The following is a 20007-nucleotide window of genomic DNA, read 5'->3' on the forward strand; positions in this document are numbered from 1 at the left end:
GGGGATGAGGCTGAGAGTAGCCCTGTGCCATATGATCTACCGCAAGGTAAGTGTCACTCGGTTTCACAGTGTATACCTCCCTTGAAGGATCAGGAACATTTAGGGAAAGTTCTCTGCAAACTAAAATTTTGTAACTGGGCTCATTTGTACTTTACTGGAGAAGCAAATACCAAGTCAAGTATTTGCACCAAGTCAAGTTTTTGTTGTTGTTGTTGTTGCTTTTCCAATATATAATAAAAAGTTTTCTACTGAGATTGGATCAAGGCTGCCTTTTATGACTTGAGAGTCCCTTGGACTGCTAGGAGATCCAACCAGTCCATTCTGAAGGAGATCAGCCCTGGGATTTCTTTGGAGGGAATGATGCTAAAGCTGAAACTCCAGTACTTTGGTCACCTCATGCGAAGAGTTGACTCATTGGAAAAGACTCTGATGCTGGGAGGGATTGGGGGCAGGAGGAGAAGGGGATGACAGAGAGATGGCTGGATGGCATCACTGACTCGATGGATGTGAGTCTCAGTGAATTCCGGGAGTTGGTGATAGACAGGGAGGCCTGGCTTGCTGCGATTCATGGGGTCGCAAAGAGTCGGACATGACTGAGCGACTGAACTGAACTGAACTGAGCCACATAATATCCACTGTTGCATAATATCCACTAAATCTGTAATAAAATCTAATTAAAAATTAAAGTATCAAAGGTATCCCATTGATTTTCAATGTTTTTATGCCTAATTCTCATAGTGGTATTTCTGGACATTTTGTTGTTGTTGTTCATTAAAACCTTCAAAACTGTGTTTAAAAGTGAACTTCAGCATTGGATCTATAAAATTAAATCTTGGAGAACAGAATGGATTTGAGAAAGGGAATGATTATATTTTTCAATGGCCCATTTAATCACATTCAGTACAATTGTGTTAACTAAAGAAAAATATAAATATAACTCAGGCTAAATACAGACTCACTATATGCTATAGTTACAATTGTTTTACTGGCATTAAAGACAATAATTGGATATTTTGGATAAAACTTGAAAATTTCCATTGTCTTTAGTAATTTGGGAGAGAATTTTTTGCTGTTCTTTCAAGTTATCTTCATAATACTATGTTTCCTTTTTCTCTTTAGAATGCATTATAGAAGTTTTAATAAGACCTGATTTGATGTGTTCAGTGATTTTTATATTGAGAAAGGCCACACAACTATTTCATAGCTTGCCCTGATCTTAGCTAGTGTAAAAGGGATTAGGATTTCATGTGTCTTTACCAAGAAATTGCCACCGATACACCATGTCAACTGTTGAAAGGCTCTGTGCAAACTTGTTTCTCAGTATCTTGTTGCCCTGGGTTATTTGCTTTAAAAATCTTTATTTATTTGTATTATATACTTGAATTTTTCTGTGAGAGTAGATCTGAAGTGTTCTCAAGTGAAAGTGTGAAAGTGAAAGTCACTCAGTCGTGTCTGACTCTTTCCGACCCCATGAACTATGTAGTTCATGGAATTCTCTAGGCCAGAGTACTGGAGTGGGTAGCCTTTCCTTCTCCAGGGGATCTTCCCAACCCAGGGATTAAACCCAGGTCTCCCGTATTGCAGGCATATTCTTTATCAGCTGAGCTAAAAGGGAAGACCTAAGTGTTCTCAGGAGACACACAACATGGTAACTACATAAAGTGTGAATATGTTAATTGGTTTTACTACAGAAATCATTTCCCAATGTATATTTTTAACAATAATCATGTTGTCCACCTTAATACATATAATTTTTATTAAAAGATTAAATCCTAATCAAAAGCTAAAACCAAACAATTTAAATTGAAATCATCGCTTCTTTTACCTAGTTGCTACTTATGCTGCTTATCCAGAGCTTCTGTTTCTTGGGAATGTTTTTCTTGGCAAAATGTAAAGTGTCTTCTCCTCATCTTTCCTTGAGCAGACTCTTGTTAATCTCAGCGCTCTATGAACCCAGGGCCCCTGGCATCTCACTGTGTGTGTTTGGCACATGAGCTGGTTTCCTCCTGGGTGACGTGGAAATGGCAGTGGTGACTGTACACTCTGGCCAGGGTTCTTCATTGTGCCCCATCATATATTTGTTATTCTCTTGTACCTTTCACTGTTTAGGAGAAGAGTACTCAGATTTCTTCACAAGTTAGCTAGATGTTTGTCTTTCTAGATCGTGCTTAGCTCCCATAAGTATGTGTGAAATTTCACCAGAACTGCACTGTGAAAACCTTGTTAGGTGTGAGGTCATGGTTCAGGCAAAGCTCACTGTTTGCTGCACAGGTGAGCCACTGTCCACCTGTTTTTCTTCCTCTTCCAACTAACACTTTGGAATGTGACCTTTGGGAAATGTTTAGGCTCTTTTTAGCTGAACTTTGAATGATCTAGTGGGATGTGTCATAAATAAAATGATTTGTCATTTCTACAAATTTGGTAAAGTTACTTTTGGATTTTGGTCATTAATTTTTAAAAATTATTATAAAATATGCACAACATAAAATTTACAATTTTAACTAATTTGGGGAACGTTGTTTAGTGACATTAGTGACAAGAAGAGCTGACTCATTGGAACAGACCCTGATGTTGGGAAAGACTGAAGGCAAAAGGAGACAGGGGTGGCAGAAGATGAGATGTTTAGATACCTTCACTGACTCAATGGACATGAATTTGAGCAAACTTCAGGAGGTAGTGGAAGACTGAGGAGACTGCTGTGCTGCAGTCCATGGCATTGCAAAGAGTTGGGCATGACTTAGTGACTGAACAACAACAATTTAGTGACATTAGGAACATTTACATTGTTGAGGAAACAACACTGCTATTCATCTCCAGAATTTCATCTTTGCAAAGTGATCCTCTGCATCCAATAAGCACTAATTCTCCAGCCACCCCACCCCCACCCCTACCAGCCAGCACCATTCTACTTCAATCTTTGAATTTGACTTGGTATCCCATGTAAGTGGAATTGTAAAATATTTGTCATTTTGAGTCTTGTTTATGTCATGTAGCATAATCTCTTAAGGGTTCATTGATGGTGGAGCAGGTGTCAAATTTAATTCCATTTTACAACTGAATAATATTCCATTATAGGTATATACAGCATTCTCTGTATCCATTCATCTGTTAGTGAACATTTGGGTTGTTTCTACCTTTTGGCTATTGTGATCATTGCTGCTCTGAACACAAGTGTATAAATATCTGTTCAAGTTCATACATTCAGTTCTTTTGAGTATATTCCCAGAAGTGGAATTGCTGTATTATATGCTAATTTTGTGTTTTTTGAGGAACTTCCATACTCTCTTCTATGGCAGCTACGTTGTTTTACATTCCCACTTTATCATTGATTTTTCTGTTTAACCTGAGGACTAAATGAAACAGTTTTATGAACTGTGAGACTCTGTTTGGATACGATTGGTGGTCTTTGAAGCAGCTCATATTGTCTCTTCAGGTTCCTCAGATCTCTAGGGCATTTTTCTTAACAAATAAAGGAATTGTGCAGCAGAGGCTGTGTTTTTTGTAAAGTCAGCAGACTGGCATTAAGAACAGAGGTTCCTCACAGAAACAGTGTTTTGAACATTATAATCCCTCATTTCAGAATGAATAAACTAAGCCCAAAGTGTTTAAATGAGGTCACACACAGAATTAATAATCAATTCCAGATTTATAGTCCATCCAAGTCCTCTAATTTCTTTCTTTAAGGCAGCCTTTCCACTCATATCTAGTTTGGCTCAAATTTATTTTGGTTTGTTCTTAAGTCTAAATCAACATCCCTTTATCCTTCAGTCAGGTTCAAGTTCTTTGAGAAACAGGATGGGGGATTTTGCTTCTACCTCCTGCTCCTCCCTTTGCTGTTCTTGTGGGTAGGGGACTGCCTAGCCACATTGAGGAGATGAAGGATGAACGAGGTTCCACTAGCCTGCTTGTTCGGGTCACTCTCTTTGTCCTAGCACCCCAAACCCACAAAAACACACTCCATTTTGCTATGTGTAAGATGACTTGTATCACCTTTGGCATCCAGTTCTCTGTATCTTTCCTCTCACTAGTACTTTATACTTGTCGGCTGATAGCTCGGGCCTTGGGAAGACCACCACAGGCCAGATAGTCAACCTGCTGTCCACATGTGAACAGGGTTTTGATCAGGTAAGCTGTCCCTGAGGGATTCTCTTTTTCCTTTCCCATCACTTCTTACTGATTGTAGATTTGGGTGCCAGGTGCCAGGGTTTGGTGTCAGCCAGGGTTCTGTTGAGGACCTAAGACAAGGGTCCTTTTTATCCAACTCTCATTTCTTCTGTATGCATCTTTGATGTAACAATGTGTGTTGTCCTGTGGATGAGAATTTTGTTTTTCTAATAATAGGCAGCAGGATTCTTTCCCAGCTTGGTTAGTGTCCCTAGGGGTCCTCCTGGTGTGGCCCTTCTTGGCACATGGTGTTGGTGTTGCTGGGCTGTCTTCCTCCTCATCTGGATGATGAAGGCCTGGTGGGCAGGGGTTGTTCTTTCCCTGTTTAGTGCCTGCTGTATAGGGAGCCTGTGAGGAATAATGCCAAGTGGATGGTCCTCAGCCAGACACAACCTACTCTCTGCTGTCCCCTCACACTCTTTTTTCCCATTTACTTTATGAATAGATCACATTACCCAGGGCATTGTAGCTGTTGGTCAGATCTCTACTGCACTAGACCACTTCTCCTTCAATTATTCATTCATCAAACATGAAGTAAGACTTCTACTCAGTTTCAAGGATAAATTAGGCTTAGTTTTTGCCACCCCCCCAAAGCCACAGCCTGTCAGGGAGGTAAATACTTAAGTAATTACTGGAGAGAGTAGTAGGTACCATAATATAGGCTCTCCTGGGGAGATGGTGGCTGAATTTTGGAACAAAGAGAGTTTGGGGAAACCCTGAGCTCGTCTGTGTTGTGGATAAAATTCAGCTCTTCCTACCAGTGCTGCTGGTTGGGTTCTCCCTGGCTGGTCCTGTGCTGCCCCAGAACAGTGTCATCTGGGGTAGATGTGTGGATTTCTGCTTTAGCAGGATTAAAACCCACTGTGATCATTTCTGTTTTGGTTCCTGTATCTTCTTCACAAGCATATTATTTCTATACTGTGTCCTTACTTGTGTTGTTTTTTTATAATATCCTGAGAAGGCTTATCTTTTTCTTTAAGGTAACAATGTTGTTGCACTATCTGTGGGTGGGGCCACTGCAGGCAATTGCAGTGACTGCCCTGCTCTGGATGGAAACAGGAATATCGTGTCTTGCTGGGATGGCGGTTCTCATTTTCCTTCTCCTGTTGCAAAGCTGCTTTGGGATGTGGTTTTCATCACTCCGGTAAGTGAAACACTGGTTTTAAAAATAGGTAACATATATTTCAGAGAAGGCAATGGCAACCCACTCCAGTACTCTTGCCTGGCAAATCCCATGGATGGAGGAGCCTGGTAAGCTGCAGTCCATTGGATCGCTAGGAGTTGGACACGACTGAGTGACTTCACTTTTACTTTTCACTTTCATGCATTGGAGAATGAAATGGCACCCCACTCCCGTGTTCTTGCCTGGAGAATCCCAGGGACGGGGGAGCCTGGTGGGCTGCCATCTATGGGGTTGCACAGAGTTGGACACGACTGAAGCGACTTAGCAGCAGCAGCAGCAGCAGCAGCAACATATATTTGGTGACAACTACAATCTGTTGGATCTTTTGTTTAAAAAACAAAATGCCTTCTCTGATTTCTTCTTTGTGTGTGTTGTAGACCCTTCAGGCTTAGTTTAGCCAGTGGTGGCTCCAGCTTTAAGCTTAAGGATAATCTTGAAGCAGGAAAAGTTATGGGATTTTCCAGACCCTCCCAGCACTGTACCTGAATATGTAGAGTGTCCTTGAGCCCAATGTACCTATATTGAAGTTATTTAAACAATATTAAATAGTAATAATCCTACAGGCTCAATCTTAGCTGTGTGTATTTTTGTTATGCTTGGGTTAGAGTGATTTTCCAATATGTATATTCATGTCTTATTTTTAATTCAATGTTACCATTAATTCATAAGTGTCCAAGGACAAAGTCAGTTTTGATTAATTTTCTAAATCAATCTATTTAATTGGAGGCTAATTACTTTACAATATTGTGACGATTTTTGCCATACATTGACATGAATAGCCAAGTGTATATATGTGCCCCCCATCCTGAACACCCCTCCCGCCTCCCTCCACATCCCATCCCTCTGGGTTGTCCCAGTGCACCAGCTTTGAGTGCCCTGTTTCATGCATCAAACTTGAACTGGTCAGATATTTCACATATGGCAATATACATGTTTCAATGCTGTTCTCTCAAATTATCCCACCCTCACCTTCTCCCACAGAGTCAAAAAGTCTGTTCTTTACATCTGTGTCTGTTTTGCTGTGCCACATATGGGGTCATTGTACTATCTTTCTAAATTCCATATATATGCATTAATAAGCTTCATTGATGTTTTTCTTTCTGACTTACTTCACTCTGTATAATAGGCTCCAGTTTCATCCACCTCATTAGAACTGATTCACATGTGTTCTTTTTAATAGCTGAGTGATATTCCATTGTGTATATGTACCACAGCTTTCTTATCCATTCATCTGCTGATGGATATCTAGGTTGCTTCCATGTCCTAGCTATTGTAAACAGTGCTGCAATAAACATTGGGGTACATGTGTCTCTTTCAGTTCTGGTTTCCTCAGTGTATATGCCCAGCAGTGGGATTGGTGGGTCATATGGCAGTTCTATTTCCAGTTTTTAAGAAATCTCCACACTCTTCTCCAGAGTGGTTGTACTAGTTTGCATTCCCACCAACAGTGTAAGAGGGTTCGTTTTTCTCTGCACCCTCTCCAGCATTCATTTTTTGTAGACTTTTTGATAGCAACCATTCTGACCATCATAAGATGGTACCTGGTTGTGGTTTTGATTTGCATGTCCCTGATAATTAGTGATGTTGAGAATCTTTTCATGTGTTAGCCCTCTTTATGTATTCTTTGGAAAAATGTCTGTTTAGTTCTTTGGCCCATTTTTGGATTGGGTCACTTATTTTTCCAGTATTGAGCTGCATGAGCAGGTTGTATATTTTTAAGCTTAATTCTTTGTCAGTTGCTTTGTTTGCTACTATTTCTCCCATTCTGAAGTCTGTCTTTTCACCTTGTTTATATTTTCCTTCATTATAAAAGAGCTTTTAAGTTTAACTAGTTCCCATTTGTTTATTTTTGCTTTTATTTCCATTACTCTGGGAGGTGGGTCATAGAGGATCTTTCTGTGATTTATGTCAGAGTGTTTTGCCTATGTTTTCCTCTAGGAGTTTTATAGTTTCTGGTCTTACATTTAGATATTTCCTCCATTTTGTGTTTATTTTTGTGTATGGTGTTAGAAAGTATTCTAATTTGATTCTTTTATAGGCAGTTGACCAGTTTTCCCAGCAAAACTTGTTAAGGAGATTGTCTTTTCTCCATTGTATATTTTTGCCTCCTTAGTCAAAGATAAGGTATCCATAGGTGTGTGGATTTATCTCTGGAATTTCTGTTTTGTTCCATCGATCTATATTTCTGTTTTTGTGCCAGTACCATACTGTCTTGATGACTGTAGCTTTGTAGTAGAGCCTGAAGTCAGGCAGGTTGAATCCTCCAGTTCCATTCTTCTTTCTCAAGATTGCTTTGGCTAGTTGAGGTTTGTTATATTTCTATACAAATTGTGAAATTATTTGTTCTAGTGCTCTGAAAAATACTGATGGTAGCTTGATAGGGATTGCATTGAATCTATAGATTGCTTTGGTTAGTATACTCATTTTCACTATATTGATTCTTTCGATCCATGAACATGGTATAGTTCTCCATCTATTTATGTCATCTTTGATTTCTTTCATCAGTGTTTTATAGTTTTCTATATACAGGTCTTTTGTTTCTTTATGTAGATTTATTTCTAAGTAATTTATTCTTTTCATTGCAGTGGTGAATGAAATTGTTTCCTTAATTTCTCTGTTTTCTCATTGTTAGTGTATAGGAATGCAAGTGATTTCTGTGTATTAATTTTATATCCTGCAAATTTACTATACTCATTGATTAACTCTTGTAATTTTCTGATGGTGTCTTTAGGATTTTCTCTGTAGAGGATCATGTCATCTGCAAACAGTGAGAGTTTTACTTCTTTTCCAATCTGGACTCCTTGTATTTCTTTTTCTTTTCTGATTGCTGTGGCCAAAACTTCCAAAACTATATTGAATAGTAGTGGTGAGAGCGGGTACCCTTGTCTTGTTCCTGACTGTAGGGGAAATGCTGTAAGTTTTTCACCATTGAGGATAATGTTTGCTCTGGGTTTATCATATATGGCTTTTATTATGTTGAGATATATTCCTTCTATGCCTGCTTTCCAAAGGTTTTTTTTTTTTTTTTTTAAATCATAAATGGATGTTGAATTTTGTCAAAGACTTTCTGTGCATCTATTGAGATAATCATATGGTTTTTATCTTTCAATTTGTTAATGTGGTGTATCACATTGATTGATCTGCAAATATCAATGAATCCTTGCATCCCTGGGATAAAGCCCACTTTGTCATGATGTATGATCTTTTTAATATGTTGTTGGATTCTCTTTTCTAGAATTTTGAGAATTTTTACATCTATGTTCATCAGTGATATTGGCCTGTAGTTTTCTTTCTTTGTGGCATCTTTGTCTGATTTTGGTATTAGGGTGATGGTGGCCTCATAGAATGAGTTTGGGAGTTTCCCTTCCTCTGCAGTTTCCTGGAAGAGTTTGAATAGGATAGGTGTTAGCTCTTTAAATTTTTGGAAGAATTCACCTGTGAGACCATCAGGTCCTGGGCTTTTGTTTGTTGGAAGATTTTTGATTACAGTTCTTATTTTCATGTTTGTGATTGGTCTGTTAAGATTTTCTATTTCTTCCTTGTTCAGTCTTGGAAGGTTGTACTTTCCTAAGAATTCATCCATTTCTTCCAAGTTGGCCATTTTATTCGCATATATTTGCTGATACTAGTCTCTTATGATCCTTTGTATTTCTGTGTTGTCTGTTGTGATTCCTCCATTTTCACTTCTAATTTTGTTGATTGGATTCTTCTCCATTTTTTTCCTTGATGAGTCTGGCTAATGATTTGCCTATTTTATTACTTTCTCAAGGAACCAGCTTTTAGTTCTGTTGATTTTTGCTATAGTCTCCTTTGTTTCTTTTTCATTAATTTCTGCTCTAATTTTTATGATTTCTTGCCTTCAACTAACTTGGGGTTCTTCATTGTTTTTTTTTTTTTTCCTAGTTGGTTTGGGTGTAAAGATAGGTTATTTATTTGATTTTTCTCTTGTTTCTTGATTTTTCTCTTGTATTGCTATGAACCTTTGTCTTAGCACTGCTTTTACTGAATCCCATAGGTTTTGGGTTGTTGGGTTTTCAGTTTCATTTGTTTCTATGCATATTTTGATTTCCTTTTTGGTTTCTTCTGTGATTTGCTGGTTATTCAGAAGTGTGTTGTTTAGCCTCCATATGTTTGTATTTTTAAAAGTTTTTTCTAGTTGACATCTAATCTTACCATGTTGTGATCCAATAAGATGCTTGAAATGATTTAAATTTTTTTTGAATTTACTAAGTCTAGATTTATGGCCCAGGATGTGTTCTATCCTGGTGAATATTCCGTGCGCACTTGAGAAAAAGGTGAAACTTGAGAAAAAGGTGAAATTCATTGTTTTGGGTGAAATATCCTATAGATATCAATTAGGTCTAACTGGTCCATTGTATCATTTGAAGTTTGCATTTCCTTGCTAATTTTCTGTTTGATTGATCTATCCACAGGTGTGAGTGGGGTACTAAATTTTCCTACTATTATTGTGTTACTGTTAATTTCCCCTTTCAAACTTGTTAGCATTTGCCATATGTATTGAGGTGCTCCAATGTTGGGTGTATGAAGGTGAAAGTGAAAGTCTCAGACGTGTCTGACTCTTTGCGACCCCATAGACTTTATAGTCCATGGAATTCTCCAGGCCAGAATACTGGAGTGGGTAAACTTTCCCTTCTCCAGGGGATCTTCCCATCCCAGGGATTGAACCCAGGTCTCCCACGTTGCAGGCAGATTCTTTACCAGCTGAGCTACAAGGGAAGCCCAAGAATACTGGAGTGGGTCTCCTATCCCTTCTCCAGTGGATCTTCCCAACCCAGGAATCGAACCGGGGTCTCCTCCATTGCAGGCAGATTCTTTACAAACTGAGCTATGAGGGAAGCCCTTGTTGGGTGAATATATATTTATAATTGTTATATCTTCTTCTTGGATTGGTCCTTTGACCATTATGTAGTGTCCTTTGTTGTCTCTTTTCACAGCCTTTCTTTCAAAGTCTATTTTATCTGATATGAGTATTGCTACTTCTGCTTTCTTTTGGTCTCCATTTGCATAAAATACCTTTTCCAGCCCTCCATTTTCAGTCTGTATGTGTCCCTTGGTTTGAGGTGGGTCTCTTGTAGACAGCATATATAAGGGTTTGTTTTGAATTCTTTCAGCCAGTCTTTGTCTTTTTATTGGGGCATTCAACCCATTTACATTTAAGGTAATTATTGATAATTATGATCCTGTTGCCATTTATTTTGTTATTTTGGGTTTGAGTTTATAAACCTTTTCTGTGTTTCCTGTCTAGAGAAGATCCTTTAGTGTTTGTTGAAGATCTGGTTTGGTGGTGCTGAATTCTCTCAGCTTTTGCTTGTCTGTAAAGCTTTTGATTTCTCCTTCATATTTGAATAAGATGCTTGCTGGGTATAGTAATCTGGGTTGTAGGTTTTTTCTCTTTCATCACTTTAAGTATGTCCTGCCATTCCTTTCTGGCCTGAAGAGTTTCTATTGAAAGGTCAGCTGTTATCCTTATGGGGATCTCCTTGTGAGTTATTTGTTGCTTTTCCCTTGCTGCTTTAAATATTTTCTCTTTGTGTTTGATCTTTGTTAGTTTGATTAATATGTGTCTTGGGGTGTTTCACCTTGGGTTTATCCTGTTTGGCACTCTCTGGGTTTCTTGGACTCTGGTGGCTATTTCCTTCCCCACTTTAGGGAAGTTTTCAGCTATTATCTCCTCAAATTTTCTCATGCCCTTTCTTTTCATCTTCTTCTGGGATGCCTATGATTTGAATGTTGGGACATTTTACATTGTCCCAGAGGTCTCTGAGGTTGTCCTCAGTTCTTTTATTTCTGTTTTATTTTTTCCTCTCTGCTTCATTTATTTTCACCATTCTATCTTCCATCTCACTTATCCTATCTTCTGCCTCAATTATTCTACTGTTGGTTCCCTCCACAGGGCTTTTGATCTCAGTTATTGCATTATTCATTATTGATTTAGTCTTCTTTATCTCTTCTAGGTCCTTGTTAAACATTTCTTGCATCTTCTCAATCCTTGTCTCTAGTCTATTTATCTGTAACTCCATTTTGTTTTCAAAATTTTGGATCATCTTGACTATAATTATTCTGAATTCTTTTTCAGGTAGATTCCCTATCTCCTCCTCTTTTGTTTGATTTTGTGGGCATTTATCACATTGCTTTACCTGCTGAATATTTCTCTGCCTTTTCATTTTGTTTAGATTGCTGTGTTTGGGGTGCCCTTTCTGTTTGCTGGCAGTTCATGGTTCCTCTGTATTGTGGAGCCTTCTCCCTGTGGGTGGGGTTGGACTAGTGATTTGTCAAGGTTTCCTGGTTAGGGTAGCTTGTGTCTGTGTTCTGGTGGGTGGAAATGGATCTCTTCTCTCTGAAGTGCCATGAAGTGTCCGGTAGTGAGTTTTGGGGTGTCTATGGGTTTGGCATGGCTTTGAGCAGCCTGTCTTTTAATGCTCAGGGCTGTGTTCCTGCTTACTGGAGAATTATCATGGTATAGCTTGCTCTGGAACTTGTTAACTCTTGGGTGGAGCTGGTTTCAGTGTAGGAATGTATCCTTTTGGGTGAGCTTTTGTCTATTAATATTCCATGGAATCAGGAGTTCCCTGATGTTGTCAAGTTTTGGAGTTAAATCTTCTCCCTCTGTCTTTCAGTCTTATTCTTACAGTAGCCTCAAGACTTCTCCATCCATATAACATATATGATAAAACATCTAGGTTAATGGTGAAACAATTCTCCACAGTGAGGGACACCCAGAGAGGCTCACAGACTTACATGGAGAAGAGGGAGAAGGGAGATAGAGGTGACCAGGAGGAAAAGAGGGGGACTCAAAAGGGGAGAGTGCAATCTAGCCAGTAATCAATTCCCTAAGTGTTCTCCATAGCCCAGAACACCCAGAGGCATTCACAGAGTTAAGTAGAGAGGATAAAGGTGAGGGAGGAGATATAGGTGATCTGGGGGAGAAAAAGGAGAGTCAAAAAGGGAGACAGCAATAAAGCCAGCCAGCAATTTCACACACCTAAGTGAAAATGGGTACTGAAGATTATATACCTAAAGGTACAAAATTGAAAACAAATACCAAAAAGCAAAGATTAAAAATCTAGAGTAGAGGTTAGACTCTCAGAAATACAATATTAAAATTATTAAAACAAAATCAATCACAAAATTATGAAAAATATGTATGTGAAGTTGCTTTAAAAATGGGGTCTTTTTTGCAAGATATTAGGTTATAAAAATGAAAAAGGAGTAATAAGGAACTTAAATTAAAAAATTAAAAAGTGATAATAGTAAAAATATATCTAGGAATTTCTCTGAGGCTGTTGTGGGCAGTGTGGGGTCAGTTCAGTTTCAGATAGTTCCTTGTTCCAGCTTGTACTTCTCAAGTTCTATCAGCTCCCTCCAATGCTTAGTCAATGCTAACTACATGGTTTTAATCTGTTGCACCTGTCACTTCCAGAGCCATTCCCTCTTCTTTGTTTATTTTGTCTTCCTCTGTTTGCAAGTCTCTTCAGTGTCTAATTTCCATCCTGACACAAGGGGGCAAAGGTGGTCACTTATTTAGGCTCACTTGTTCAGTTGTGTTGTGGGGAGGGAGGGACAATGCAAACAGATTTCTCTGGCATGTGTGGGGAATGTTCACAGTGTAAGGACCACACTGGGTTTGCCAAAGCTCAAGGTGGCATGTGCTTCCAGGGTCTATACTGCTCAGGCTATAGGGTGCTCTGCAGGGGTACTGTCCAAAGTGGGCCTTCCTTTTCGGGCCCCTCTCAGGTCTAAGCTGCTCAGGTTCTTGGGTACTCCACAAGGGCACAGAGTCGGTTGGGTGTGCATTTTGTGCCCTTCCCAGGTTCAAGCAGCTCAGGTGGCCAGGTGCTTGGCAAGTGCACTGTCCCAGGTGGTCCGTGTGTCTTAATCACCTCCCCAGTCCTGGCCGGTTGGTGTCCTGGGTGCGCCGCAAGAGCACCATCTCAGGTGTGCCATGTGGGAGGTGTGTCTCCTCTGGGGAGCTGATCTCAGGCTGCGACACTCCTGGCAGATGTCAACCGTCCAGGATCCCAGGAAGACGTGGTTAGCAAGTGGGAGCCTGCTTGCAGTTTGGTGGAGGATACTGGTCCCTGGGGCAGAGATTGCAGCAGCCTCTTGCCCTGCAGCTCTGGCTGTCGCACACCTGCCTCTCTGCCTCTGGGGAGTGGGGGAGGGCTGGGGGGCTGGCTAGCTTTTCTTTGGTGTTAGCTCAATCCTTTGTTCTGTGTGCAGGCCAGGCTGTGTGTTAGAGCCTTTTGCGGAAAAGTTCTCTCTCTTTTTTTGTTCTCTCTGGCAATCCCACAGTTTGGGTTTTTATCTCATGTTAACTCCCTCAGATTGTCCTCAGGGCATTGAGGCCCAGTCCTTATCCTAAGCACTTATTATACAGCCTGTGCCTCCCTGTCCAGTCTATACTTGTTGGTAGTGGATGTGAGTATGTGGGCTACTTCTCCACTGGCAGCTGCGGTAGGTGCATATTCTGTGTGTGTGTGTGTGTGTGTGTGTGTGTGTGTGTGTGTGTTTCCTCCTGGTTATGTTGCCATCTGAGATTCCAAAACTCCCCACTGACCTGCCTGTGAGAGGATTTCCTACTATGTGAAACTTCTCCTCCTGCACAACTCCCTCCCCAGGACAGGTCTCTGTCCCTAACTCTTTTTGTCTTTTAAATTTTGTCCTTCCTCTTTTCAAAGAGAATAGGCTACCTTTCTGGGTGCCTGGTTTCCTCCGCCAGCGTTTAGAAGTTGTTTTGTGGAAGTTGCTCGGCATGCAAATGACCTTTTGATGAATTTGTGGGTGGAAAGTGGTCTCCGAATCCTTTTCCTCTGCCATCTTAGGACCGTCACTGGTCTTGATTAATTATGTCTTCATTTTTTTTTAATTAATTAATTTATTTTACTTTACAATATTGTATTGGTTTTTCCATAGATTGACTTGAATCCACCATGAGTGTACATGTGTTTCCTTGAACCCCCCTCCCACCTCCCTCCCCATCCCATCCCTCAGGGTCATCCCAGTGCACCAGCCCCGAGTACACTGTATCATGCATTGAACCTGGACTGGCAATTTGTTTCACACATGATAATTTACATGTTTCAATGCCATTCTCCCATATCATCCTACCCTCGCCCTCTCCCACAGAGTCCAAAAGACTGTTCTATACATCTGTGTCTGTTTTGCTGTCTCGCATACAGGGTTATCATTACGTTCTTTCTAAATTCCATATATATGTGTTAATATACTGTATTGGTGTTTTTCTTTCTGGCTTACTTCACTCTGTATAATGGGCTCCAGTTTCATCCACCTCATTAGAACTTATTCAAGTGTATTGTTTTTAATGGCTGAGTAATATTACATTGTGTATCTGTACCACAGCTTTCTTATCCATTCATCTGCTGATGGACATCTAGGTTGGTTCCATGTCCTGGCTATTATAAACAGTGCTGTGATGAACATTGGGGTACACATGTCTCTTTCAATTCTGGTTTCCTCAGTGTGTATGCCCAGAGTGGGATTGCTGAGTCATATGGCAGTTCTATTTCCAGTTTTTAAAGGACTCTCCACACTCTTCTCCACAGTGGCTGTACTAGTTTGCATTCCCACCAACAGTGTAAGAGGGTTCCCTTTTCTCCATACCCTCTCCAGCATTTATTGCTTGTAGACTTTTGGATAGCAGCCATTCTGACTGGCATGAAATCCTACCTCATTGTGGTTTTGATTTGCATTTCTCTGATAATGAGTGATGTTGAGCATCTTTTCATGTGTTAGCCATCTGTATGTCTTCTTTGGAGAAATGTCTCTTTAGTTCTTTGGCCCACTTTTTGATTGGGTCTTCTATTTTTCTGGAATTGAGCTGCAGGAGTTGCTTGTATATTTTTGAGATTAATTCATTAATTGCTTTGTTTGCTATTATTTTCTCCCATTCTGAAGGCTGTCTTTTCACCTTGCTTATAGTTTCCTTTGTTGTGCAGAAGCTTTTAATTTTAATTAGGTCCCATTTGTTTATTTTTGCTTTTACTTCCAATATTCTGGGAGGTGGATCATAGAGGATCCTGCTGTGGTTTATGTCAGAGAGTGGCTTTTTTTTTTATTATTACTTTTTTTTAAACTTTACAATATTGTATTGGTTTTGCCATATATCAACATGAATCTGCCTATGTTTTCCTCTAGGAGTTTAATAGTTTCTGGTCTTACATTTAGATATTTCTTCCATTTTGAGTTTATTTTTGTGTATGGTGTTAGAAAGTATTCTAGTTTCATTCTTTTACAAGTGACTGACCAGTTTTCCAAGCACCGCTTGTTAAAGAAATTGTCTTTTCTCCATTGATTATTCTTGCCTCCTTTGTCAAAGATAAGGTGTCCATAGGTGCGTGGATTTATCTCTGGGCTTTCTATTTTGTTCCATTGATCTATATTTCTGTCTTTGTGCCAGTACCACACTGTCTTGATGCCTGTGGCTTTGTAGTAGAGACTGAAGTCAGGCAGGTTGATTCCTCCAGTTCTATTCTTCTTTCTTAAGATTGCTTTGCCTATTCGAGGTTTTTTGTATTTCCATACAAATTGTGAAATTATTTGTTATAGTTCTCTGAAAAATACCGTTGGTAGCTTGATAGGAATTGCATTGAATCTAGGTTGTTTTGGGTAGTATACTCATTTTCAATATGCTGATTTTTCTGATCCATGAACACGGTATATTTCTCCATCTATTAGTGTCCTCTTTGATTTCTTTCACCAGTGCTTTATAGTTTTCTATATATAGGTCTTTAGTTTCTTTAGGTAGATATATTCCTAAGTATTTTATTGTTTTCGTTACAATGGTGAATGGAATTGTTTCCTTAATTTCTCTTTCTGTTTTCTCATTGTTAGTATATAGGAATGCAAGGGATTTCTGTGTGTTAATTTTATATCCTGCAACTTTACTATATTCATTGATTAGCTCTAGTAATTTTCTGGTGGAATCTTTAGTGTTTTCTCTGTAGAGGATCATGTCATCTGCAAACAGTGAGAGTTTTACTTCTTCTTTTCCAATCTGAATTCCTTTTATTTCTTTTTCTGCTCTGATTGCTGTGGCTAAAACTTCCAAAACTATGTTGAATAGTAGTGGTGAAATTGGGCACCCTTGTCTTGTTTCTGACTTTAGGAGAAATGCTTTCAGTTTTTCACCATTGAGGATAATGTTTGCTATGGGTTTGTCATATATAGTTTTTATTATGTTGAGGTATGTTCCTTCTATTCCTGCTTTCTGGAGGGTTTTTATCTTAAATGGATGTTGAATTTTGCCAAATTATGTCTTTATTAGGACTTCTCTGGTGGCTTATATGGTAAAGCATCTGCCTACAATGCAGGAGATCCAGGTTCGATCCCTGGGTCGGGAAGATCCTCTGGAGAAGGAAATGGCAACCGACTCTAGTAGTCTGGCCTCAAAAATCCCATGGACAGAGGAGTGTGATAGGCTACAGTCCATGGGGTGGCAAAGAGTTGGACATGACTGAGCGACTTCACTTTCACTTTCATAAAGTCCCACAGTCTCAGCAGCATATGTGATAGAAAAGTAACTGGTGATGAAGGGCCTAATGATGATGAGTGAGAGCTGAGGCAGGTTCCAGAGGTTGGAAGTGGGTCATTGTCCAGATTGTCAGGTGGTGAAGGTGTGTTGTTTGAATCTATGTGAGTTCTTTTGTGTCTGTGTGTACCTTTATGTGAGGTATTTTTCTTTACTTGAAATTCCCTTTCCTCTCTTTGCTGTGGATAGATGTTCCTTATCCTTTGAGGCCCTGTTCCAGTGCTACAAGGTCTCTGAAGTTTTTCTTGTTCTCCTTTCCTGATGTTATTAGCAGCCTCATCTTTTCTGTTCCCCAGAATTTTACTCCTATTTTATTACAGCACAGACACTGTTTTCCTGTTAGATTCCTTTCTGCCTTTCTTGTTCAACCTCCATCTTCTTGGGCAAATGGTTTGTATCTGACTCACTTCAGGTCTTCCTTGGCTGTTACTGCAAGTTCTCTGAGTTAGTCTTTGAATTAGGCTGAGTTGTTGACTTCCTAGAAGTCTTTTTATCCATTTGTACTTTGAGTAGTACCTTCCTGTGATGTCAGCACAGAAGAGCTGTAGAGAATCATTTGATCTCTGGTCCCTCCCTGTGCCCCCTGCTGCTGCTGCCACAGAAAGTTAGTATGTGATCACTATGGCTCATCTCTCACGTCTGTCCCCTTAGGAGTAAGACTGCAGCTCTCACAGACGACAGGATCAGGACCATGAGTGAATTTATAAGTGGCATCAAATCAGTAAAAATGAATGCTTGGGAAAAGTCACTTATAGACCTTATTACCAGATTGAGAAGGTAAGTTTTTATATATGTCACACCATATTTTTGTACTCCCCTCCACATTTTTAACTGAATTTACTTATTATTTTTGGAGGATAATTACTTTACAATGTTGTGGTGGTCTCTGCTATACATCAAGGTGAATCAGCCATAATTGTGTGTGTGTGTGTGTGTGTGTATGTGTGTGTGTATGTATATTCGGTGATATATTCAGGAAGATGGGGATATATATATATATCCCCATCTTCCTGAATCTCCGCCTTCCACTCCCCCATTCCACCTCTCTAGGTCATCACAAAGCAGCAGGCTAGCCTCCCTGTGTTATATAGCAGCTTCCTGCTAGTTATCTATTTTACACATGACAGCATATCCATGCCAATGCTACTTTCTCAATTTGTCCTACCTTCTCCCTCCCACTTTGTGTCTCTGAGATTGTTCTCTGCATCTGTGTTTCCATTTATTCTCTGTGAATAGGTTCATCAGTTCTATTTTTCTAGATTCCATATATATGCATTAATATTTGCTTTTCTCTTTCTGACTTCACTCTGTATAACAGGTTCTAGGTTCACCTACGTTACTACAGTTGACTTTTCTGAATTAATTTTGAAGTCTTACCAAGTTTTTCACATTACGATGAACTTAAATACTATGCACTCCACCCCCAACATGTGGCAGAAAGTTTAAGTAGAACGGGGAGACATCATTTTAACCTGCTCTTCCACTTACTGTCTTCTTAAAGGAAAAATTTGTATAATGCTTCTTCAGTTCAGTTCATTCGCTCAGTTGTGTTCGACTCTTTGTGACCCCATGAATTGCAGCATGCCAGGCCTCTCTGTCCATCACCAAATCCTGGAGTTTACCCAAACTCATGTCCATTGAGTCGGTGATGCCATCCAGCCATCTAATCCTCTGTCGTTCCCTTCTTCTCCTGCCCCCAATCCCTTCCAGCATCAGAGTCTTTTCCAATGAGTCAGCTCTTCACATGAGGTGGTCAAAGTAATGGAGTTTCAGCTTTAGCATCAGTCGTTCCAATGAATACCCAGGACTGATCTCCTTCAGAATGGACTGGTTGGATCTCCTTGCAGTCCAAGGGACTCTCAAGAGTCTTCTTCAACACCACAGTTCAAAAGCATCAATTCTTTGGTGTTCAGCTTTCTTCAAAGTCCAACTCTCACATCCATACATGATCACTGGAAAAACCATAGCCTTGACTAGATGGACCTTTGTTGGCAAAGTAATGTCTCTGCTTTTGAATATGCTATCTAGGTTGGTCATAACTTTCCTTCCAAGAAGTAAGTATCTTTTAATTTCATGGCTGAAATCACCATCTGCAGTGATTTTGGAGCCCCCCAAAATAAAGTCTGACACTGTTTCCACTGTTTCCCCATCTACTTCCCATGAAGTGATGGGACCAGATGCCATGATGTTAATTTTCTGAGTGTTGAGCTTAAAGCCAACCTTTTCACTCTCCTCTTTCACTTTCATCAAGAGGCTCTTTAACTCCTCTTCACTTTCAGCCATAGAGTGGTGTCATCTGCATATCTGAGGTTATTGATATTTCTCCCAGCAGTCTTGATTCCAGCTTGTGCTTCTTCCAGCCCAGCATTTCTCATGATGTACTCTGCATATAAGTTAAATAAGCAGGGTGACAATATACAGTCTTGACGTACTCCTTTTCCTATTTGGAACAAGTCTGTTGTTCCCTGTCCAGTTCTAGCTGTTGCTTCCTGACCTGCATATAGATTTCTCAAGAGGCACGTCAGGTGGTCTGGTATTCCCATCTGTTTCAGAATTTTCCACAGTTTATTGTGATCCACACAGTCAAAGGCTTTGGCATAGACAATAAGCAGAAATAGATGTTTTTCTGGAACTCTCTTGCTTTTTTGATGATCCAGCTGATGTTGGCAATTTCATCTCTGGTTCCTCTGCCTTTTCTAAAGCCATCTTGAACATCTGGAAGTTCATGCTTCATGTATTGCTGAAGACTTGCTTGGAGAATTTTGAACATTACTTTACTAGCGTGTGAGATGAGTGCAATTGTGCGGTAGTTTGAGCATTCTTTGGCATTGCCTTTCTTTGGGATTGGAATGAAAACTGACCTCTTCCAGTCCTGTGGCCACTGCTAAGTTTTCAAATTTGCTGGCATATTGAGTGCAGCACTTTCACAGCATCATCTTTCAGGATTTGAAATAGCTCAACTCGAATTCCATCAGCTCCTCTAGCTTTGTTTTTAGTGATGCTTCCTAAGGCCCACTTGACTTCACATTCCAGGATGTGTGGCTCTAGGTGAGTGATCACACCATCATGATTATCTTGGTCGTGAAGATCT

At 39.8% G+C, this 20007-nt stretch overlaps 1 protein-coding gene across 1 annotated transcript in view; it reads left to right on the forward strand.

The window, feature by feature from the left end:
* The window catches only part of LOC102415544 (ATP-binding cassette sub-family C member 4), a 224710-nt gene that overhangs the window by 49331 nt on the left and 155372 nt on the right, over positions 1-20007 (forward strand). The window contains exon 7 of the mRNA XM_045162438.1: positions 17568-17693. Within this exon, the coding sequence (XP_045018373.1) occupies positions 17568-17693 (126 nt within the window). The remainder of the gene's footprint in view (positions 1-17567; positions 17694-20007) is intronic.

The sequence above is a fragment of the Bubalus bubalis genome, chromosome 13 (assembly GCF_019923935.1).
Source record: "Bubalus bubalis isolate 160015118507 breed Murrah chromosome 13, NDDB_SH_1, whole genome shotgun sequence".
Lineage (NCBI taxonomy): Eukaryota > Metazoa > Chordata > Mammalia > Artiodactyla > Bovidae > Bubalus > Bubalus bubalis.